At 39.1% G+C, this 24,789-nt stretch overlaps 3 protein-coding genes across 4 annotated transcripts; 2 read left to right on the top strand and 1 right to left on the bottom strand.

Annotated features, from left to right (window-relative positions):
* The first annotated feature begins 403 nt into the window (after positions 1–403).
* Positions 404–9,100, top strand: LOC127780161 (delta(14)-sterol reductase-like). 2 transcript variants are annotated; one of them, XM_052307117.1, is made up of 16 exons: positions 404–597; positions 1,275–1,364; positions 1,795–1,876; positions 5,237–5,332; positions 5,413–5,530; positions 5,633–5,703; positions 5,849–5,905; positions 6,339–6,430; positions 6,673–6,720; positions 7,225–7,345; positions 7,421–7,467; positions 7,621–7,702; positions 7,925–8,001; positions 8,105–8,224; positions 8,700–8,774; positions 8,854–9,100. In XM_052307117.1, the coding sequence occupies exons 4-16, from the start codon at positions 5,285–5,287 to the stop codon at positions 9,005–9,007; spliced, it is 1,110 nt and encodes a 369-aa protein (XP_052163077.1). In that variant the 5' UTR covers positions 404–597; positions 1,275–1,364; positions 1,795–1,876; positions 5,237–5,284; the 3' UTR covers positions 9,008–9,100. The 2 variants fall into 2 exon arrangements, with proteins under 2 accessions (XP_052163077.1, XP_052163083.1); XM_052307123.1 differs by lacking the exon at positions 1,275–1,364.
* Positions 9,101–11,225: 2,125 nt separating this feature from the next.
* On the bottom strand, positions 11,226–13,546 carry LOC127780195 (uncharacterized). The gene is made up of 6 exons (XM_052307140.1): positions 13,365–13,546; positions 13,067–13,197; positions 12,873–12,920; positions 12,238–12,277; positions 11,335–11,382; positions 11,226–11,247 (listed from the first exon to the last, which is right to left on the bottom strand). Exons 1-6 carry the CDS (start codon positions 13,544–13,546, stop codon positions 11,226–11,228), a joined length of 471 nt encoding a protein of 156 aa, XP_052163100.1.
* A 5,847-nt stretch (positions 13,547–19,393) lies between these two features.
* LOC127771661 (protein GOS9-like) lies at positions 19,394–23,660 on the top strand. Its single transcript, XM_052297619.1, has 3 exons — positions 19,394–19,406; positions 22,963–23,243; positions 23,389–23,660. The coding sequence occupies exons 1-3, from the start codon at positions 19,394–19,396 to the stop codon at positions 23,632–23,634; spliced, it is 540 nt and encodes a 179-aa protein (XP_052153579.1). The 3' UTR covers positions 23,635–23,660.
* Positions 23,661–24,789: the final 1,129 nt, after the last annotated feature.

Here is a 24,789-nt window from a genome sequence, read left to right as displayed (position 1 = left end):
CAAGGCCCATCTCAAGATTGTTGTGGCTTTGTCCGGTCTGACTGGTGATGGTTTATTGGCCGAGCGGGACAAATGCATGTTCGGTCTTTCTTTTCAACCTAATAGGGAAGACCTATACTTCCTCCGTCCCAAAATGTATGTATTTTTGAGGTTGGCACGGGTATTAAAAAAGTAGGTGAGAATAATTGAAGAATGTGTGTGATTGGTTGAAAAGAGAAAGTAGGTGAAAAAGAATGGTTGTGATTGGTTGAGAGGAGAAGGTAGGTAGAAAAATAGCTTCATTTTGGGACAAAGTACTGTGCTAGAAATAGCTACATTTTAGGATGGAGGTAGTAGTTTCGATTTTTTTGGGTTGAACCGTATGTCTAGTCCGGTTTTTTCCACTGTGCCCCCACCCCAGATCGCTCCCACTCTCCCGCACCCGTCAACGCCACCGCCCCCCTCCCCAAAAACCCAAAATCGCGCGCCCCTCCCTGCTCTTTCAATCTTTTGCATCAGTCTGCGCCGCCCCCTCTCCTTCGCAGCCACCGCCGCCCGCATAGCCGCCTCCGCTCCGAGCAAAGCAGGGGAGGGGCGTCGTCGATCTGCTGCATCCCGGTGAGCATCCACATCCTCTTTCTCATTCATCTCTCTAGATCCTACCCATTTTTTTTCTTGCAGTAACTATAGCTTCTGTTCTAGATCTGGATGATGCTCTTCTCATAGTTAGTTAGTTTATTTGTTTGCGTTAACCAATTTGGATCCGCCCCTGCTGCTAAGATTCAATTCGACACGGAAAATTAATCTGAAGCACACGCCCCTTCAATCCCGTCTCGTTTGTAATCCTAAGCAAATTAATAAGCTACGTAGATTTGGAGTAATCAGTTTTAATTTCAGTCGGTAACTGCCTCTGCAGAGTCCTCAAAATTATTCTCACAGTATACAAAACTTCCAATGCAGTCAAGTTATGCTATGCACGACTTGATCCTTTCTCTGCATGTAGCAAGTACTGAATCCAGAAAAATGGGCCCATGTATTCCCCGTCTATGATCTGATGGATTTCCCTTGCCTCAACCTTGCATTTCAACATGTGTAGTTTCAAGCTCCATACTGTTTGACTGAAATGTAGACATCATTGTGATTAGTTCACTGCCAACTGCCTTTTGTGATCATGGAGTTTGGTAGCTTTTGTAGAGAGTTTTATTAAGCTCGTCTCTGAACCATGTATATCAGTTTCATCACATTTAAAGGCTACATGTATTTTTCTTTTTTACGGAACGATCAATCATAATCAGGGGATACACTGCAAATTATGGAGTGATCCATCAAGGAGACAGAACCTGATTGAGAAGTGTACAAGCAGTTCTTGGTGGCACAATTTTATGGTAAGGGCATGTGCAATTGTGCATCCCTTTTGTGTTGTAAGAATTTTCGACGCTCTGTCCCCATCAGATTTTTCGTTGCTATGTACATCAAAATAATTATCGTTGTATCAGTCTGATTTGCATAATGTGTTTACCACTTTGGCCGTTTTCAGTATAAATAATTTTCGAAGCGTATTTTGGTTTACTCTAGCCATAGATATGCCCGTAAAGAGATCATTTAATTACTTGTAAGATATTTTTGAACATATTCAGTAGAAACGATACAGATAATGTTGCTATATATTTCATTTTAAGATTTCCATATCCCTATGAATGTATTTATGATTGGGCATGCCTTTTAAAACATTTTAATCTGAACACATGTACAAAATGGATGAGTCTCAGGTCATGTTCATTTCCTAAGTGTTAATCCACATGTTCACTTGAACAGAAACATCAACAGGGCATCAGGTGGGCCAACCTCACCGCGGACGACAACCTCATTGCCCCCCTCACCAATCTCTTGGCAATAGGTGAGCCATTCTAGATTATGTTGGCTTACTCATAGATTTATAGAAACCTATGTGAATGCTTCAGATTTATACAATCCTGTATGAATGCTGCTTTAATCTGCAGTAATTCGAGCATACATTTCTCTGTGCCTCACTATAATCTCTTTGTAACGATGCTACCTTCCTGTTCATGGGCTAAACCTGCAATTATTACATTTGTTTTGTAGTGATAGTGTGATACTCTGGTCATTGTTTTATTCACCAATCACCATGTCATAGTATCCAAATTTCTTCTATCCTTGAGGCACATAATATCTTTGGCAGGAAAGTATGCATGTTTGGGGAGAATAATTATTTATATCTGAAAAATGGTCAGATTTAAGTTTGCTTACTATCTATGGTTAGGAATTATGTACACGTATTATTCTAAGAAAAAAAATGCTTCTTATTAATAAGGTATGGTCTTACGATGGTAGCTTTGTGTTTTAAAATGGTCAGGTGTACACTTATTATTCTAAGAAAAAAATGCTTCTATTTATGTATTATAATATTAATCTGTTGTTTTCTGTTTGGTGATATATTACATTCTAAGAAAATAAAAGCAGATTGGTTGTTCAGCTCATCCAATTTGCAGATCTTAAGGATTTATTGTCGCAGCGTAGAAGCAATGTATGTTTTTGAGATAAGCTCGATGAGATTTAGTGAAATTTTATCTGGGGGCGATATGTTAGGATTATGAGTCCTCCGTCTCAGATTCTCTTGCTGCAGTTGTCTGATTTCAATTCTTTTATGAATGGTGAAAAACTATTAGCTAAATTCTTCCTCTAGACATGAATTTCCTTTTTCTCCTCTTTCGCAGATGCTAATAGTCATTTTATTTTTACCCACAAAACGTTCATTGCGGGCTACTAGAAAAAACTAAGATGTTCTGCCCTGAAGCTGTTGTTTTCCTGCAATCCTTTTTTGGTAATATCTCTTAGAGAGGAAACCTGGGAGCTCACCTACGAAAACTGGTAAATTTCAAGGATTAGCTAGCACAGGCATGCCTGAAGTGCTGATGCATTTTTTTCTTAAATGATTATATCTAGAAAATTTATGTAACTTTTATTTGGACATAATTTTCTTCAATGATTTGATATGGCTAAAGTAGAAATTTTGTAAGGCCCCTATTTGGTTTGTCTGGAATGTAGGAGTGGAACCATCCCAAAGATGCCTTAAGAAATTTCAGTTTCTCTGGTTGGTCCGTTATTCCCAATGATTTAGATTGTGTCGTCTATGCCTTTTTTATGCTTATTAGACATTTTATTTTCCTCAATATTTAATGTACATTAAGTTGTTCAAGCTGAACTGATTGAAATCTTGATTCCTCGTACAAATGTCTTCCTTAGCTTTCAGATTTTAATGCCCTTGCTGTACTGATCAACACAATTTTCTATAGCTTACATGCATATTTAGCAAAATTATCCCATTCAGGCTAGTATCAGATAGCAGCTTTCCATATTAGACACCTACAATTGCTGATAAGAGAACAACAAAGTTTTTGGACTGTATGTTTTTACTAATTCTATATAGGCAAGGAAACAATTTTGGACATGCTCACTAAATCTGCACCATCATTAGTATGTTACTGGTGTTTCCAGAATGTTCACACTAGCTATCTCCTTTTTTAAGTTCAATTAAGGCAACCATGTTGAACACTGTTCTAATGAAAATTCTCTGGGATACTGGTGTGACATCCACTTTTCTGGAAGTGAAAGAGATATAAACTTCAGTGTTTTGCAGACCATATAAATTTCTGCTGGTTGCATGGCAGGAGATATAAACTCATTGGAGGCCATTGAACGTTATTTTAATTGTAGATCAAGAGGGGTACATTTGAATTAAGGCAAAATTTGCTACAGGGCATCAAAAAAATGTGTAATTAGCGGGTGATCACCGTAAGATCGCGAATTTGCTGTAGGACACCACCAAAAAGTGGTAATTAGCTGGTAGACACTTTGGCCATTATTTTATTATTTCCGGAGGAAAAGAGGTGAGAGAATTTTTGAATTGCCAAGAATGCCCCCGGTGGCGCACCACGTTATCCCGACCGGGTCTGGTCGAGCCGACCCGGCCGCACCACTGCTGCGTCCTCGCCCTCCTTGCCGCCGCGCTGTTCCGCAAAGCGGCACAGTACATGGCGGCGCTGCCATCGCTTGAGAACGCCGACGCCACCTCCGTGCTGTAGTCCGCGTCGAGGACCAACGGCGGCTTCTCCCTGCAGTTGGGGCCTGACTTCTCCCTATGTGATGGATGTGTATTCCTCGGTGCGCGCCTCGCATGGACCAACCGGGATGAGGTGCTAGTGCTGCGAGTGCGCCGCCATGACCGGACGCACGTGTTGCAGCCCTACCTGCAGCACGTCGAGTCCGTCGCCGATGAGATGGAGCTTCAGCGACGCGAGCTGCACCTGTTCGCCAACACCGGCGTGGATGGGAGCACTAGGACGCCGAGGTGGGCGTCGGCGCGGTTCTTGGGCCACGACATTGATCTCTCCCGCGCCGGCATCGACGACCTCCGCGCGCTGCTCCTGCACACCACCCCGCGGTCTCTCATCCTTGTGGAGGATCTCGACCGGTTCCTGCAGGGCGGTGGGGACGCGGACCGCGGTCTCTCATCCTCGTGGAGGATCTCGATCTCGGTTCCTGCAGGGCGACGGGGACGCGGAGGCGAGGGTGCTGAGCTTCATGGACGGCGTCGCGTCGTGCTGCGGCGAGGAGCGGGTGATGGTGTTCACGATGCGCGGCGGCAAGGAGGGCGTGGACGTGGCGGTGGTGCGGCCGGGTCGGCTCGACTGGAGCCAGTTGGGATAACGTGGTGCGCCACCGGGGGCATTCTCGGCAATTCGAACATTCTCTCACCTCTTTTCCTCCGGAAATAATAAAATAATGCCCCGAGTGTCTACCAGCTAATTACCACTTTTTGGTGGTGCCCTACAGCAAATTCGCGATCTTACGGTGCCCACCGGCTAATTACACGTTTTTTGGATGCCCCGTAGCAAATTTTGCCTTGAATTAATTATGGGTGAAGAGAAGCTGGTAATGTACACGATGTAGACAATGCATGTTTGTGTGATATATATGCGGGAAAATGCAATGAATTATGAGTGCCTTTATATAATTACTATGATATATAAGGTGTGAAACGTGCATTGCACGTCAGTTCAGTGGTTCTATGCTCAATTTCTAAAACATATATTGTACCAATATCTTTTAGGTGTTTTATTTGCAATATCAAATTTTACTGTAGCGTTAGCACGGGCACATTACTAGTAGAATAGAATAAATCCAAATCACGCTGTTAGGCCGGTGGGCCTTAAACTCTTTGGCTCTGCTCGCGCAGAGTGAACTAGGGAGCGCCATTGAGATCCCTTTGCCTTCGCCGCTGGAGATGGACGCCACCGCACTCGCCGCTTCACTGGTGCCCTCGTGGAGTGCGGTGCGTACTCCTTCCTCATCTGGCACCCGTACATCCATCGACAGCTCCTGGATTGGAATTTTTTGCTCCATTCTCTGCAGGTGGTGGTGCTATTCTCCTACCTAGGCTACCTCGCCACCGCTGGCGCTGTCCTCCCTGGCAAGCTTGTCCCCGGAGCCGTCCTCCCGGACTCGTCCCGCCTCCACTACCGCTGCAATGGTACCGCCGCCGCCGCACTAGCCCTGCTTCTACGCTTTTCCATGCCTTCCTTTCTGTGCTTTTTAGCCATCTCATGCGTGTGTTCGTGCGTGACCCGTGCAGGTTTGGTCTCGCTCCTCCTCTTGCTGGTGCTCTCTGCGCTCGGTGTCTACATGGGATGGATGTCCCCTACGGTGAGCTTGCTTACTCCCTCAGCCTCCTATACCATGCTTTGAGTTGCTTCCTTCAACTGCTATTTGTAGGTTGAAATAAGCATTTGGTGACGTGCATCGAGCCCCTTTATCAATTGATCAACATCTCGTTTGCTTATGATTGCAGGTCATAGCTGACCGTGGAATAGAGCTGTTGTCTGCAACCTTCATTTTTAGTGTTATCGTAGGTGGCATCACCCATCTGACCTCCCTACTTCTTTCATATGTACTATATTTGTTAATGAAGTTACAGACTTAAAATTTGGTGCAAATCAGAATAATCTAAATTTAACCACCAAATAAACATAACTAATTTAGAAGAAAAATAAATTGACCTTAAACGGCCATCCACATGTTTGATGTTTCAGCCCTAATTACTACCTCTATGATTTGGTACAGCTAAAATTTAGCAAAGGAATTAGTCACACTGGACATGTCTAGAATTTGTAAGAAATAACAAAAAAGGATGATATACACAATGAAATCTTCCTACTAGTTTTGCTGTCAACCAAAATTTGTCAGCGCCATTACACTGTTGGCGTTTAGTGTTCACTAACATATGGTCAAAAATCATTTTAGTTCTTTTCATTAACTCATTTCATGCTTTTGTCTTTCAGGTTACTTTCTTACTGTATTATTCAGGATTAAGGTCCCATCATAAAAGTTCTTCCTTGAAACCGCATGTCAGTGGGAATTTCATACAAGATTGGTACTTCTAAGAAACTCTATATTTTATTGTTAAAACATCATAATGAGTGAAAATTAACGTCTAGCATCTCTTTTGCACTCGAGATATTTCATTAGTTCTTGCCGTTCCAACTTCGAAAATTTACCAATTCGAAGCTTATGTGTCTCATTTTCAATTAGTCATCTTCAGAAGACCAGGAAACTATCCTCCGCATTAATCATATTAGTTAATACTGTTGTTATGTTGATCACTTTGTCTACTAGGTGGTTGGGAGTGCAGCTGAATCCTCATTTCATGGGAGTTGACCTCAAGTATGTCAGCAATGTCTCTGTCTTGTTGCTCCATTTTGGATATGACGTTCAATATTTAAATAGCAGCATGATTATTGTGAGAATTGTGCTATTGGCTTATCGCTTCCAGTGCAAGTATTTATTCATTTCCTATTATTTGTATGCCATAGCAAATTGATTAGTTCTATAATATTCCCATTGAATTATTTCATGCATATAATCTATGCACAATGCCAAGTTGGTTTGAATGCAACACTTGTTTATTGTGCAGTTGACTGGTTCTAAAAGAGGAAGTAGTGTTGTTGAGCATAAGCTCTTCAAGAATGTTAGGCTCGGCTGAAATTTGAGTTTACCCTGTCACAGCTATTTGTTTCGTCCCACCTGATTGAGAATAGTAAGACATGTAGGCCTTTATTTCTGGGTGGGCAAAAGCACATTAGAATTGCACATGATTTTAGATGTGCTACATAACATTTTCTTTTCTTTTTTTTATTCATCATCCACTAAAGTTCACCTTGTTTGCAGGTTCTTTTTTGTGAGAGCTGGGATGATGGCATGGTTATTTATCAACCTATCTTTGTTTGCAAAGAGCTACCTAGCTGGTTCAGCCAATCTTTCAGTCATTCTCTACCAATTCTTTTGTGCGGTATTGGACATGGCCATTTCTTCTTTTGATCATCATATCCATTGTTCATGATACTAGTTATGCTTCTTTATGCAGTGGTATATTGTAGATTACTTTGTTCATGAAGAACTCATGACTTCAACGTAAGTATATCATTTAGTCCTCTAATATAAAGATATGCGAATATCAGTCCAGTGTGCCTGAATGATCATCTTAAATGCACGCGACGATCAGCAAGGACGAAGTTCATACCTCATTGTTTTTCTGTACAGTTGATTTTTTTTCGTAATTTCCAGATGGGACATTATTGCGGAAAGGCTGGGCTTCATGCTGGTTTTTGGTGATCTAGTGTTCATTCCGTTTACCTTCACCATTCAGGTGTGCATCCATACATTTTTAGTTCTGCAATTGCTAAGTTTGACCCATGTCGCTGTTTTAGTCGGATTACCATTCATGGATCAGAATTATGTTCATATATTTAATTAATTCCAAGCTTTATCACGTTTACAAGTCAACTAAAAGCATGCATGCCTCTTTTGTTAGTAAGTCAGGTGGTTGACATTCAAGATATTAATTAATTTTTTTAACGGTGATGACCAGGGATGGTGGCTTTTGAGAAACAATGTGGAGCTGTCCCTTTTGGCTGCTACAGTTAACTGCTTCATTTTTGTTATTGGGTACTCTTCCTATGTTACCAGAACCTGTTGTTTGATTATATGATATATGGCCTGTTTATTGCATTCTAATTTCTTTAAAAAATGTTTTTTTTCCCATCCACAGCTATCTTGTGTTCAGAGGAGCCAATAAACAAAAACATGTCTTCAAGAAGAGCCCTAAAGCTCTTATTTGGGGTAAAACTCCCAAACTTGTCGGGGGAAAGCTACTTGTATCTGGCTACTGGTAAGATGGATGCATCTTATGGAGCTCATGCATGTTTTCTCCTTTATTAACTGCTTGGTCCATAAATACTGAGTTCTGAAGTGTGTGCTGTTGAATGTTCCAATAGCCTAACATACTAATCTTCTGCTCTAGTCTGTATACTCGTTGCCTAAAGATTTAGCTGGTGCTGGTGAGTTGCGAAAGAAAAGGAAAAAAAAATATACTAGTAGAGAAAATGTAGGTGAGTAGGTAGGCAGCTAACGCACAAGTCAGGATTTAGTGTAAAATGATGTTTATCACAGCTGCGACAAGTTTGGGTAGTGTACGGTGTACCTATATCGGTATTAATCAACAATTTTGTAGTTCTAAAAAAAGCTTGAATAGTTATGTTTGGCTATTTGAGCTTTGCATGTCCCTTTCTTCCTTTATAATAGTCATGCTTCTTAAATACTCTTTACAATGTGAAATAATGAAATCCCCTTTTCACGCAATACAGGGGAATTGCAAGGCACTGTAATTATCTTGGGGATATACTGCTAGCTCTTTCATTTAGCTTACCCTGTGGAACCAGGTGATGATGATCTTTGGAAACAACTCTCTTATTCAATTTGATTCTCATAAACCCTAAATCTTAAACCCTTTTGGTGCAGTTCGGTGATCCCATACTTCTACCCAACATACCTGTTCATTTTGCTGATATGGAGGGAACGAAGGGACGAAGCAAGGTGCTCAGAGAAGTACAAGGAGATCTGGGTAGAATATTGCAAGCATGTGCCTTGGAGGATCTTTCCTTACGTGTATTAGATCAAAAGATTTTGCCCAGCAGTTGTATCGTTGTAGAACCTCAGCATGACAGTAGCCGAGCTATTCAAATGAAAATGCCATAAAATAAACTAAATATTTAGAGACTACAATATCAACTTTAGTGTATCTCTGAGGTCGGCATGATAGTTGGAATCTGCACGACAATCCCTATTGTGTGGAGGGAGGCGACTGTTGTTGCTGGCTGGCGAGTGAACCGACTGGTCTTGTCGTCTCCTGTCCCCGTGAGGTGCACGGGAGTTTGTCCTGCTGCGCCCGGGCTGTCGATATTCTCTTGGTTGGAGATGTGGTAGGCGGTTGCCGGCAGGCGTTTGAGCTGTAGATTCAGTAGCCCGTCGACTGCCTCCTTCACCGTCGGGGATGTTGGCCGCGCCCATGGTTTTCACCTTGTTAAGGATAGGCGTCACATGGGCCGGGGCTCCTGCAGTCCTGCGTTGAGTAAAGTGTGCGTTGAGTAGAGTGTTGACGGGGGTTACCGCCCTGACAGCATTCTGCTGATGCGTAAGAAAAAAATTGGTGTTGTCTACATCAGTTTCACCTATGAGATCTCGAACCATGCGTCCAGCATCGGCCAACTCGATTTTTGTCCTCCTTTCGTTTGCGTTCTTCTTCTTCTCGGTGTAAGAGCTCCTTTTGTTCTCTCCGGGTTCGTTGTTCTTGCTCCACTTTGACTGTTTCTTCATCCACGAGACATGCTGCTATCTGGGTGTCAGTTTCGGCATTAGCTATGAAGACCCCAATGAGAAGTGGAGTATAGTCGTCGTCGAAGTCAGATCCATCTCCGATCTCAGTGTCGTCGTAGAAGCTGTCTTATGAGGAGCTAAGGTAGTTGGCAAGCATAACCCGAGTGGCTGAAGTAGGACACTAACCTCTCTAGAGCTGGATCCAATCTTAGTCGAGGCTAGATTAGATCGGGACCTACGGGGGAAGGCGATCTTGATCCAAATATTGCGGCGAGGGAGGGCGAAAGTCACATGGTTACCGGAGGATATTCAGGCATTTTTTGATAAAAACTTGATGGAGAAAAAGATGCTGTGGATGCGATCCCTCCCGAGTGGTTTGAAGCCACCTCGAGGGAGAAAGCCTTGGAGTAGATCTCAGCGGCGTTCGGGAGGACAAACGGAGCCGAGAGATTGTCTCATCCCGACTGGTTTGAATCCGAGTCGAGAAGAGAGATCTTGCCAAATTCATTTTTGATGAAGTTGATACTGCGGAAGCGATACGCCTACCCTGGATGGAAGGCGAAGTCGTTGATGCATGACATAGATCCCATTACACTAGTTAGCGAAAAACTTTACACTCCCTCTACCTGGCGCGCCAACTGTCGAAACTAGAATTCGGCAATATGAAAAGGGGTAGCGCACAACAAAGAAAGTGGATGGGTTATGAGATAAGGATTTAGACAGGTTCAGACCTCCGCGATGAGAAGTAATAGCCTAATTGTGGTATCTACTTTAGTGAAAAGTTAATATTGAGATGTCACCTAAGATGAGCCACGTCATACATTAATTCATCACCATTGGATTGAGAAGTACAACAAATTCTAACCGTCCCATCCAATCAAACCATAGGCGTTCCAGATGATTGCATAGCCTTCCCTTGGGTAAGGGGAGAGCAGACAAAAACAAAACTAAAAACTGCTACATCATCGCTCACAAACAGAGTTAGGATGTGATTATTTTTTTATTTTAGTCCTAAAGTAAATTGTAGTTTACAAACTAATCTTGCAAGTACTCAAATTTTGTATTGGTACAAAATATATGTCTATAAGATTAATTTATCTTTTAACAAATAATACTTCCTCCGTCCCAGAAAAGGTGTCGTTTTAAGGAATCACACACAAATTAGTGTTCAGCACAAATGACTAAATTACCCTCAATTATTAGATTCAGCTCCCATTTGAATACAGCCCAGAATGTTCCACACAATTACAACTATTGCAGTAAAAAAATGAATCAACCACATACTGAATGCCACGTGGGATTTACAGAGGTAAAATGGCGCCAAGGCCACAATGACAATACAGGAGAAAGCAATCATTAGCCTAATTCAAACATTTGAATCAACCAATTAAGGATGCTTTCGCGCCTAGTTCTGCCCTTCCATATTCCATAAGCCCTGAAGAGACCATCCATTCTTCATCTCAATCCATTCCATCTCCCTACACTCCAACCCACAGTCCTGAAGACCATCTTTTACTTCATCTCAATTCACTCATCTCCCTGTAATCCAATCCAACACCACACATATGAAAATGGTTACAGATCTCAATTTACCACCAGAAGAGGAAGGAGATAGAGGAGCTTTACCTAACCTCAATGGAGGAGAAGCTGATATGGAAGAAGATGGAAGACTTGCTGCTGGCCAAGGAGATAACCTTGATCAAGTTGAGTGGCAGGCACATGTACATGCTCTACATGTTTTTGATCTCAACCTACATCCTTTTGATCTCAACTTTGAGGTTACAGAAGAAGAAGAACAAATACATCTAGGTAAGTTGATTTACAACCTTTGATTCAAGGCTTTAGTTTCCAAGGCAAGCATAATATTGTGTAGACTGCTTCATTTCAGTTTTGCATTCAATAAAGAGTTCTTACCTAAAATGAAGACTAAGGGGCTGTTTGGTTGGTTGCCACACTTAGCCACGCCACACTTTAGCCATGCCACAGTTTTTTAGGCATGTGTTTGGTTCGCTGCCGCAATTGTGTTACGCTACACTTTCTTAACTTTGGGACCCACATGTCATGCTTTCAAATTTAGAGCTAAGCATACCACACTTGTGGCCAACTATTTCTAAGCCACATTTATGCCACCATGCCACAACTAGCCTAAACTTAGTTATGGCAAGGTTAGGCATCAACCAAACATCCCCTAAAATGATAGGATTAGGTTATACTCATCATTTAATTTCTGGTAAACACAAAAGTGTAAATATACATGTGAATAGATAATGTTTTTCTTAGTGGAACAACTGCTGATGCCATGAAAACTTTTCCTCACACTTTCCTCCATCTGAAGATATCCCATGAACTGATCAGTCAACATAGCTAATAAAAAGATGCATGGGCCTGGGTTCCAATGTTATACAGACACATTAAACTAAACTACTGAAACTAGATTGTGACTTGGTGAGCTATTTCCTACAGCATCAAATACAAATTTATACTTGCATAGGTGAATGAACAGTACAGATTTGAAAGCGTGAACATTACCTTAGGAAGCAATTGTGGAGAAGTCTTGCAAATAAATTTCCTGCAAAAAAAAAAGAAAAGTAGCAACTTAATGCCCATATGAAAAGAGTTAGGGTTGAACCATATCACTGTTATATGAAAATTATGTGGAGAAAACATAACTTTAGACCCAAAATTGTTTTTTTTATAAAAACAATTACTGCCCATACAAACTGGTGAGCCTATCAACCACCCCAAATATCATTTTTGCAGAGTTTCTGCCTCACAACAGAGAGAAACAATAGTACAATAGACAAGTATGTTTGCAATAACTATTGTTAAATATTGGAAAGGAATTGAATGGCAAAGCACGTGCGTAGCTATATCAAAATACTTTTTTTGGGAGATACATCACAATATTCAGACTAAAACCAGCAACGAAAATTATTTATGGGAAATAAATATAAGACTGCAATGGTAATAAATATAACATTTGATATCTTCTATCATTCAGCATAGGAAAGATTTCAGATTTTTCAGTAACTAGCATGTAATTTTGACACATATAACATATAACTTTCTTTTTTTTTTTGTAAACATAGAGTTACACAATTACAAAAGCAGAAAGCACATTGCCATGAAAACTGACTCAAGTAGGCAAGATCAAGAGCACTAACCAGCATGTGATTTTGACAGCTTATGATCACCAACACATGGAGCACGACCTACATGTCAATGCACATGTATATGAGGAACAACAACAAGTTGAAGGTAAAGTTCATGACTTATTTAGCAGTTAAAGGTTGTATAAAGTCTTGATTTCATAAAATTAAATAAATGTGCACAATCTGATTAGCGCACATGAACTTACCATTTGAAATAATTTGTAGATGGTGATGATGCTTTGCAACTTGAGCTGGAAGCCTTGGAGAACTACCTTCAAGACTATGGAGTGTACGCTGATGCTGTAAATGTTGTCTTTGATGTAGAGGAGTTACCCAACTCACATGAGGTTCAACATGCAAATGGAAATGAGCGAAGTCAGTCAAGAGATTTGACAAACATAGAAAGGCGAGCTATTTATGCAAGGTTGCTTGAGAAGAGTATGAATGGAAAATTAGAAAAAGACACCACAAGTATAGTTCCTACAGCGCCTACATCCACCTCGCCTTCCTCCACTTGCATAAATAGCTCGCCTACATCGACTTCGCCTTCCTCCACTTGCCTGTTGTGCTTCGACGTCCAGTTCCGCCACCCTCCGCTTGGGTGCGGCCCTTCTGACCAGGCGAGCTGTGACCTCCAAAGCTGCAAGGGGCAGTGAATCGTCGTGCGCCGGCCGCACCATTGTCATGCGCCCACGCCGACTGTGGAGGGGAGAGGCGAGGTGAGGAGGCTAGGGATTGGGGATTGAAGTTCAGTGCAACATAGGAACCGAATCGAGGTGGGAAAGAGTGGGGATTAGGGTTGGGGATGACGGAGAAACCGAATCAGGACGGGAAAGATTGGGGATCGTGTGGGCGGCGATGGAGAGCGATGGAGATTGGGGATCGGCGTGGAAGCGTGGTGGGGAGGGGGGGCGAGCGGCGAACGAGTCGAGATTGGGGGTGGATGGGGGCAAGAGCGAGAGGATAAGATCGATTACTGTATTAGCGCAAAAAATAAAAAAAAACTCCTTTTTTCCTGTTCCACTTCCACGTATACGGAGGGGCCCACCACTTCTCTCTACAGCAGTACAACGACATGTTTTCTGGGACAATCCGGGGGCGGTGAAATGGCAACTTTTCTGGGACGGAGGAAGTAAGGCATATGCTCTGCGAGTTAGGATGTGATTGTCTTTTTTTATTTTAGTCCTAAAATAAATTGTAACTTACAAACTAATCCTGCAACAAAAGAGGATAGTTATGGTAGCACAGATAGAGAAAGCAAAACCGTAGTCAAGATGAATAGAAAATGACATTTCACATTACAAGCGTATTAAAATACTATAAATGACACATTTAGAAATGTTTAGTAAAATATATATTTTTATAATAATAATTAATCACAAATTAAGATAAATATATTATGATATAGCTACAGTTACTGTAAAAATGCATGTTTCACAAATACTTATTTAAGCTAATTAAACGACACATAAACACATCTAAATCTAACAGAGAGGAAGGTTATAGTCGCGCGAATGGGTGACTTAATAAGCTAGTTGATATGACAATCTCAAGTGTGGTTATGCCCCTCAAGAGACACCCTACTCTCCTTATATAGTCGGAGGAGACATGTTTACTGGAGATTGTACTCCTTATGGTTTTAAATCTCTGTAACTACTTTACAATAGTAATAAACTAGGATTATGGGATATTTCCTTGTTACACAAGTAAACATAATATCCTATAGTCTCATCCTATACAATTTCCACTCATATGAACTATCACCTGTAATCAGTCGGATAACCTTGCCATGTAGGTATATGGTACCTATAATCTCCACTCAATATTTTTTTTTGCCATTTTGTTTCTATTGTTTGAGCCCGGGACTTACTATTTCGTTTTGACTTAGTTCTTAGGGATTTTTGCCATCCCCTTGCACTGTATAATAAAAAATGGACAAGTAATGTACACTCTTCTATCTGCTGATGGACCGTTTTGATCACTGAAAGTAAGAGAATAAGCTACATCCTTATGCAGGGATGTTGAATCCAATCAGAGCATCAGAGTTATTTCTTGTAACTAAAAGGAAGGTTTTCTCCAGTCCCCAGAGCCCTTGACAATAATATATCTTAATTAGGGTTGTAGGAAACCTCTAAAATACTTTATATATGGCCTATTATACAAGATTTAATTTGTAACATGTATAACTTGAGCATCGGGAGGCTAATCATAAACTCAGCAAACTACCCGACCTGCTAGTTTATAATTGCCTGAGCTACCGTATCTATTACAATTTACAAATAGCTTGTCTTTGTATGGACACCAAGTAAACAAAACTGACACACTAGCTTTTTTTTTCTTTTTTCTGATATCAGCTAGCTAGCTACCATCAGTTGAGCACATAGCTTCATTAAGTTGACTTAATTATATTTGTTGAGAAGGAGCCCATAGAATCGAACACGAGCAGTATACCATTTCTTTGGTTCCGTGTGTATACCATACATTCAGACGACAGAAAATGCATGCTTTCACATATACGACCTGCGAGACTTACAACAGAACAGTTCAAGACTTTAAGCGAGAAAATTAAGGAGGTTTCAGATGTCAACCATTCATGTCCAATTAATCCAGTGCAGTTTAATATGATGGTTCAGTTATAGTTGTCTATTATAGCCAATTGATATGATGATTGGTGTATCAGATTTAAAATTAATGGGAGCTATGCTTTCACACAAATATGGTAAATAATTGTAGCAGAAAAATGTAAAAATAATTGCAGCACTCTTTCTGTGGACGGCAAACGTTTACTTAGCGAAGACTTCAATACCATTTGAGTAATTAACCTTTCTTTTGGCAATATTTTACGAGTTCGAGTTTTGAAAAAGAAAAGATTATTGAAGGCGGAGTCTCGAAGAAAACTAATGTTTTAGTTTTTTTTTTCCCTTCGTCGTGAGCTCAAGTGCCGTCTGGTTGAAGTTCATGCATCAAACTGAAACATTTTCCCCACTTGAGAGGTGAAAAAAAAATCGACATGCCACTAGCCCACTAGCTAGGACCTGCAAGAATTCAAATTGACAAACAGTCCAATTCAATTTTTATTTTTTGAATGGATATGCTTGATCATATAGTTGAAAATGTCATGCACTAGTGTTGCCCTATATATACGCGTGCAGGAATGCTCATGAACCGCACTTTTGCAGTTCATTTATACTAATACGCATACCAAATACAGTCAACGGTACTTTTCTTTCCAAATTGAAATGGTATGTTAATTGTAAACTTTCAGTCTTGTACTTTCAGTTATTTCTTTCTGCTGAATTGGAAACATCTTATTGGTGTTCCTCTGATCTAATTTTCATATGAACTTCAAATGTTGTAATCCTACTTGATGCCTTGACAGTTTATTTGATTGTTTGGGAGTAGTTTTTAAGAAAACTCCAGAGTTTAATAACAACAGTTAGTTGGTGACCGTTCATTGTATATGCAATGATTTTTATGTAAAAGCATAAGTAGTGCGAAGCACCAGTCAATTTTATATTCCATAGAAATAGCCTTTTTGTCATATTAAATAAGACATATAATTCGTAAATGTTGTCAGTTAATTTCAATGTTCTTTTCTGTATTTATTTGCATCTCAAAAAAAATTAACAGCACTTCATATTTATAAAAGAAACATGTCTATTGTTTCTTCATGAAGATGTTAAATTCCACCCCTCTATCAGTACAAGATCTTTTGGTCCCTTAATCAAATCTACTTATGATGTTGGCTTGGAAGGTTCAAGTGCTCGCGGGGATATGGAGAGTGGCTCTACTTAGCTACACCTTATATCTCTGCTTCAAATGCATTGGTGGAGTCGTGACTGTGAGTTTACTACTAAATATGGTTCAGTTATTACTTTTTTTTTCTTCTATTGATTACAAGTGTAAGCAGTGTAATAGCATATCGGTTATGGACTGCATACTACACTACATCTAATTGATAATTTATTACATAACTAGCAAGGTAGCCCGAGCATATGCGCGGGCATGCTTTTTTTTTTCATTTCGAATTTTTTCATTTCGAAAACATGTCTAACAAAATAAGTATAAATTAAAATAATTGAATGTTCATTGTTTATTTGTTTTTCTTTAAAAATCTTGAGAATCTTTAATTGCTCATAAATATATAGTTTTTTTTACCATCATGCTATTTTTTTAATTGATCAAATATGCATATCTTAGATAGTGCTTCTTGTACGTAAATTACGTAGTCAATACGAGTCTTAAAATAAAAATTTAGTAGGAAATTTCTAATCATACTGTTATAAGAAATGCTATTGATTTTTCATCGACGCCTTAGAAGCATTTACATGCAAGTCGTGTGTTTGCCAACAATCAATAGAACTTGATAGTTACTTTTGGTGTTCCTTTTGGTATAAAGCAAATTGGCTATATATTTTACAACTTATTATATCCTTTGCTGAGATACGCCTGCTTTTATTTCTCTATATGCTGGATAGTCTCATTGTTTATTAATGGATGTCTTGGGTGCATGTGACACTATATGTATTTCAAATGAAAAAAACCTTCTCAGGTCTAAATTGATTTCGCAATGCGGGAGATAGCTTATTGTTTCGTGCAGAGTATGTGAGACTCCGCGTAGCTTAGCAGGAATATAACTTCATGGCCAAAAATAACTCCGCATGTGTGATTATTATGTAGTGTGGTATGATTGTTGTCATGATTTAAATATTAGGATTTTACATTATGCAAACGATACTTTGTGATTTTATTTTAGCTAACATGCATTGGGCTTTTATTGATTATATTTATATTGCATAATCCTATATATGAAGCCTACAATGCTTACCTATTTTATCTTTTTTGTTTGAAAGAATTAGCCATTTATACAATCATGGTACTTTAAATACTAAATAGTTTTTAACTTTTAAGTTTCTAAAATAATTGGTAGATAAAGTTTTTAAGCTCGTCCATCTGTCATATGCACTGTACTCCCAAGCTAATTTGCCCTATCACGTTGATGTTCTCCCGATTAATGTCGATGGGGGCAAAATTGTGACTGATCAGGAGTTTTAATTTTTTTCAGTTCTAGAAAGAAAAATGAATCTCGATTTTTCAGATTACGATCCATTGTCTTCTACTCTATGTCTTCTACTCTATGTGTACGAAGGAAGCAATAACTGATCTCATTTCCTTTATGTTGTATGGCCTACACCATTAATTTATATATATTTAATGGATAAAATTAATAGGTCCACCGATTTGAATAGAACTGATGATAAGAAATTTTTTAGATATATAGGGTTTTTTCTATTTTTTTAGATATCACGTGACGATTTAGAAGCGTTTGTAAAATGTCAACGTGACAACTTGATACCGTTTCCATGAAATTTAATTGAATTATAGTATTTCTTTTTTAGTTTCAGAAAGAAAAAAGAATCTTAATTTTTTTAGACTACTATCCAATGTTTTCTTCCATACGTGTATGAACGTAGCTATAAAACCGATCTCTTTTCGATTCGATGTACATGGCCCACACCATTACTTCTATAGATCTAATGGTTAAAATTAATTTATCCACCGATTTAAATAAAAATTAGTAATAAAATATTTTTCTTAGAATCTCTAGGATTTTCTCTAAGTTATTAGAGCGCCACGTGACGATTTATGAGCGTTTGTACGATGTTCACGTGACGGCTTGAGAATATGCTCATCTCTTGTGCTTTCTAACTAATATTGCATAAAAATATGAATAAGAAATAAGAGAGAGAACAGAGAAAAGAGAAAGAGAAAGAGAGGAGGCGTAGGGGCTGTCCACACAGAGAAGTACGTACGTACCAACGATTCGACGTACAGTCCTGATGGAGGATTGTTTTTTTATATATATTGATCTAGGCCGTGTTTAGTTCGTGTGTCAAAATTTTTTCTTAAGTATACGGACTATTAAACATAGACTAACAACATAATAAATTACAGAATCTGCCTGTAAACTACGAGACGAATTTATTAAGCCTAATTAATCCGTCATTAGCAAATGTTTACTATAGCATCACATTGTCAAATCATGGCATAATTAGGCTCAAAAGATTCGTCTCGCAATTTACATACAAATTGCGCAATTGGTTTTTTTTCCACATTTAATACTCCATGCATGTATTCAAACATTCGATGTGATAGAATTTTTAAAAGTTTAAAGGGAACTAAACACTGCCCTAATGGATAAAAATATTGGGTCCACCAGATTGAATGAAAATCAATGGTTAGATGTTTTTTTCTCAGAATTTTTAATAATTTCTTTAATTTATCATAGTGCCACGTGGCATCTTCGGAGCGTTTACAAGGTACACGTGGCATTATCATGGTGGTATGTTTGTTTAGCTATATTTTTTTAAAATAATATTGAATGATTAACCTCACTCATTTTCAAAAGAGAGTATTATATCTATATCATAAAAATTTAAGTAGTAATGATCAACACCATAAACAAACTATGTCTAAAAAACTATTTTGATCACTTCTATTTTCTCTTTATCCTTCCCTAAAAGGCATCAAACATGGAGCATATGGGTAAGTTAAGTTGACCCCAGTGGAGGCCATCATCGCTAATAGTTATATCATCATATGAATTAAGATGTAGGATCTGATCTATTCTATTCGGACCATACGGGGATTATTTAGACCAAATAGGGCTAACATAATTAAAGTATCACTCCTATTTACCACCGTATATAAGTTCTACGTTAAGAATAGTGGAAGTACGCTTATTGTTCTTCCTCTTTGAGATTATAAATATTTTAAAATACCGCTTCTACCAATTAATATGATAAAACAATTAAACTTGTATATGAATGCTCCTCTGACGATCGGATAAAGCCGACTATAGCCGCTAAGGAGTTTTCTCTAATGTCTTATTTATAGGTCCCGTGATATAGTCGTGCTCCTTAAGATGAGCGTGGACCATAGTTTTATCGGTAAGTAGGCCAGTTAAACTTTATTGTCAAGGGCGTATTAAAAATTTGTGGTACTTTTCTAACTAATAAAGTATGATAATAGGAGAATAAGTGTGTGCAAACATATGAAAAAATTGAGGGAAGAAGGGGTGGAAGTACGTACTTACTATCCTCAAAAGAAAACGTACAGGCCCATGCGGACCCGGTTTGGGGTTTAGACAATTCTTTTATATAAATCTAATGGTGGTAAATGATGGGTCCACCTAATTTAATGAAAATCAATGGCTAAAGATTTTTTCTAAATTTCTCTAAATTGTAGTGCCACTTGGCGACTTAGGAGCGTTTGTAGGATGCCACGTGGCGGCTTAGATACATTTGTAGGAAGTTTAATGGACTTTTAGTATATAATAGATAGATTCTTCTACTGTGACATAGGAGTAATATCATTGAGAAAGATCGTAAACTATTCTTAAAAAAGTACATACCAGTTTTAAATGTGATGATTCTTGAAAAAAAAAGGAACTTGTGTGCTGTATTATGTTGAGAACCATCACATATGGGCATCATATATGTGTCAATTTTTAAAAAACCGGCACATATGAATGCAACATCATATATATCAGTTTTAAATAAGAACTAGTACATATGTATCCTTATATGTGCTGGTTCTGAACGAAAATCGGCACTAATGATGCTGCTAATCCTATGTGTCCCTTTTTATGTGCACTTTCTTTTGATAATGTACTAAACCGGCCTCTACATCTAAACGGATGTAGACAACCAATTTTTATATGCACTTGGGTGAAAACAAAATTTATACTAAAATTGCAGGCCTCTACAAGCTCTATAACTTTGTAATTGGCAGGATTTAGATCATTTATATGTCTAACATATTTTAGAGGTTATCAGATTAACTTGAATAAATAGATTTTTTTTCACTTTTTTATGACTTTAGATGGAGACGAACTCTATATGAAAGTTGCAACTTTGCAGTTGATAACATTTTCATCTGAACTCATATAATGTGCCGACATATGCATTATATGTTTAGAAAGGAGTATGGAGGTTATGCCATTAGGGAGAGGCTATGGGTTTGGATCGTATATACTGTACGTGCGTGGAAACCATGCGACTTGTGACGCGTGACCACTATAATAACCATCCCTCAGTGATATTGATAATGGTTTTTTTCCTACTATGCATAGGGGAGAAAAACAGGTAGTTATTAAACTTTTGTGTTAAATTATTAGAGTGTCCGTTCTTTTTAGCTTCACCCATGAATGGATTATATAGAGTGAGATGTGGGTCAAAGGGAAAAGCCACATTCCGCTTTTGATTATACAACACTATTCATGGTTATTTTATATGCTAGGACATACTCTATGGGTATATTCTATAGCATATTGCTTATGAATTATAACTTACATCGGACACTCTATGCCCATCCTCTAATTAATCATATTGTGTCCATATATCAAATTAGGGGTGGGCAAAATAACTCGAGACCAAACAGGAAGAAACCGACTTTTTGGGCATTCGTCACCTGTTCGGTCGTTGCTCGGAGAAGGCCGAATTTTATTGTCTGTCTGGTAACCCGAACTAAAAGTCCAACGGCCTGTAAGGCTATGGATTTGTATGGATTTATTAAATCAGGCATTACCCACGCATCAAATCTTCGACCAACGTCAATAAACATATAGTTATATTTAACCTGTAGTCCTAATGACAGTTCTGGATGATCTAATTCCAAAGGAAAATATGTAGTGTAAATCATATATGTTATGAAACCTAGAATCTACCGTTGGATCCAAAACTGGACGCTTGAGATTTATCCACATCCCTGTAAATTACATATATATCTAATATCGCGTAGTAGGAGCCTCTCCTGCTGTTTTAATCATTAAAAAAAGATTTGTCCACAACACAAAAATTTTACTCTTGGTGATGTGGACAAATCGTAGGTGGCCATTTTTATATCCAATGGAAGTACGTGTCCAGGTTTCCACCATATATATATATATATATATATATATATATATATATATATATATTGCACGGCATATTTTCCCAATTCCAAAGTCCCAATTAATAAATACCAAGTTGCACAAAGTATGGAGTCAGAAATATATTTTAATAATTTAATATTTGTATATTCGAAATTAATGAACATCAAGTTGTACATGTTCAAGGATATTAATTACTCAAATAAATAATCAAACAACAAATATGGAGTAGTAGTTTGCATGGACTATAAAGCTGTGTTCTTCCCCCTCTTTTCCCAAATCACCTCTCTCTTTTTCACGCGTGAGCTTCCCAAACTATATATTAAACGCTGTATTTTTTACAAATAATATTCTATAGAAAAGCTGCTTTAGAAAAATACTCTTCCATCTTCTGTGCAGGGAGGTGAAGTTCCACCTCCCGAACAAAACATAGATGACTGACCGCTAATTGGTGTTCAACCGATATAGATAGCTACCTTCCCACATCAGTAGCCAATGTATTGATCTGTAGCGCAGTTGATATAACTGAAAGAGCAAATTTTGCTTGGAGCCAGTAGTTTTATTAACTATATTTCGGACTGCACTATAGTTAACTTTGAATTTTGTAGTTGATATAACTGAAAGAGCAAACTATCACTTTGGACTATGTTTTTTTTTTCTTACTAGATTATTGCAGTTTGGAATTTGGACCCATGGCCTTGACATTAACATACTCTTCCATCTTCCACTCTGGATCCTATTCCAGCAATTTTTTGCATTAACGGGAACATGATGACAAGAATGTAAACATGGTGTGATATAATTATATTTGAATAGTGCATTAGGGTTTGCACTCTTCGTTGTCGTTAGTTAACGCGAGGGACGAACATATCTTCTCTCTCAGCCTCACCTCCTCGACCACTCTATGTGAGAATGATTGGGAACTCGTGTACGGTTATCTGTATAGAGTCGGTGTTCGGCGGGGAATTTGCAACCCCCTTATAGGTTTAGCAGCAATTGGTCACTTAGCGGAGACTGGTTTGGTCCTATTCACCTGGGTCGTGTGAGGAGCTATGCTAGCACACTGCGGTGGTGGATTGTTTTGATTGTTTTTTCCTGTTTATAATCTTTCAGTGTAGTAATCTTGTAAATTTCTTCTGCTATATCAAATAAAACTTCGTTGTTATCTAGTGCGTGTCCTAAAAATAGTGGACGATGGAACTAGTTTGGTAATAACACTATGTACTATCTTGATTATGTGGAGAATTAAGGACGGGGTTGTTAAGATCGGGATGTTTGGTGCAACAACCAATGGAACCATGCGTGATATTGATGTGGCACCTGTGTCCCTCAAGTCCGTGACGGTTGGGAGCATAGACACCGTCGACTGCATCAGTTTCAACTTTGAGGACAAGGATGGGAATGAGCTTGCTGTCGGCCCATGGGGTGGCACACTTGGAAGGGATCACACGGTATATATGTACTACATATTACATATACATATTTAGTTATAAGCTTGTCTTGCATTATATATTTACTTAGCAGCTTGTCTTGCATTATTTTGATTGTCCATCACTACTTATGTACCTTGGGATGATCTGTGCATGGCATATGCAGTTTGTGTTGAAGTCCAACGAGTACGTGAGGGAGGTTTCGGGGACGTTTGGGCCGTTCGCCACACAACACCTTGATCGCACCGTGAATTCGCTCACCTTTGTTACCAGCCAAGGTACGATATACGGGCCATTCGGAACTCCTAATGGCACTTCTTTCAGGATCCCGGTGGAGAAAGCCAGCATTGTTGGCTTTTACGCTCTTGCAGATGGATTTGTCTCTGCTATTGGTTTCTATGTTCGCCAGTAACCGGAGACATGCTTAATTGAAAGGCATCCATGGATATTTATAAACCAACGATCGATTACCTGTATTGACATTTCTGGTGTGAGCACTGATCGAGTATGTATATATATTATGGATTTCTTTTATTTGTATCTACTTATGTACGCTGCAAATAACAAAAATGATAGGGGATGGTATCCTGTCCCCTCATCCATCGCGCGGTATCCCCCTCCATACCTCAGCCTCCACCACAGGTGCATCGAGAGGGAGGAGGACGAGTTGGATCATATTCCTCGATCGGCCGCTAGATCTCCTCCCCGATCCAGCCTTTGCACTGCCCTATCACTACTGTGCAATCTGTTGACTGCTAGGATCTCCTCCAGCAGCTTTGTCGGCACTCCCCATCCATCCCCCTATTGATGGCAGCCTGAGACTTGGAGCCCACGTTACTCGGTGTCCTCCCTAATGTCCTCTCTCCTTGCCTAGTTGCTCCCACTACCACAGGAACTAGATCCGGTCGCCACTGCCATGCCACCGGCCAGAGACCAAATAGGCAAATTTCGGGTGAATAATATTATGTTACTATTCACCTTAAATTTATCTTTTTTATATTCCTAAACGAAGTTGAGTTTAAATTTAAGATTTGGTGAGAATGTATTTGATATCGACACCTATTTCTAGTATTTTTTTTCATGAATTTATAAAACTTTTAGGTATAATTTTCACGAGTTTCTAACACTTAGCTCATTTTCACCGAATATGTCCCCCAGGACTTTACCCATTCAGATATTTAAAGTGTGGTACCCATATTTACATTGATGTATAACACACTGCAACCATGCACTCTCATGGGCTTTCTATATCACATTAATATGTAGGAAATTTTGTTGTCTTTCTATCCATTCCCAAAGTATTGTGGGTGCATGTCGAAAGCCCCTCCAATTAGTAAAAATCAAATATATGCCCATCTCCATGTCTGTGTGATATCTGAGGATGCATGTTCCATGTAATAGAAATAGTCACTACTACAAAAGGGTCATTGGTGCCGGTTGGGAACCGGCTATAAGTGCCGGTTTTCCAACCAGCACTTATTGGTCGGCACCAATAAGAGTAACCGGCACCTATGACAGTTATAGAACCAGCTCCTTTAGCTTTGCTTGAGCCAAAAAAAAAGAGAGC

This window comes from Oryza glaberrima, chromosome 1, assembly GCF_000147395.1.
Source record: "Oryza glaberrima chromosome 1, OglaRS2, whole genome shotgun sequence".
NCBI classification, from domain to species: Eukaryota; Viridiplantae; Streptophyta; class Magnoliopsida; order Poales; family Poaceae; genus Oryza; species Oryza glaberrima.
This window is presented reverse-complemented; position numbering and strand designations above follow the sequence as displayed.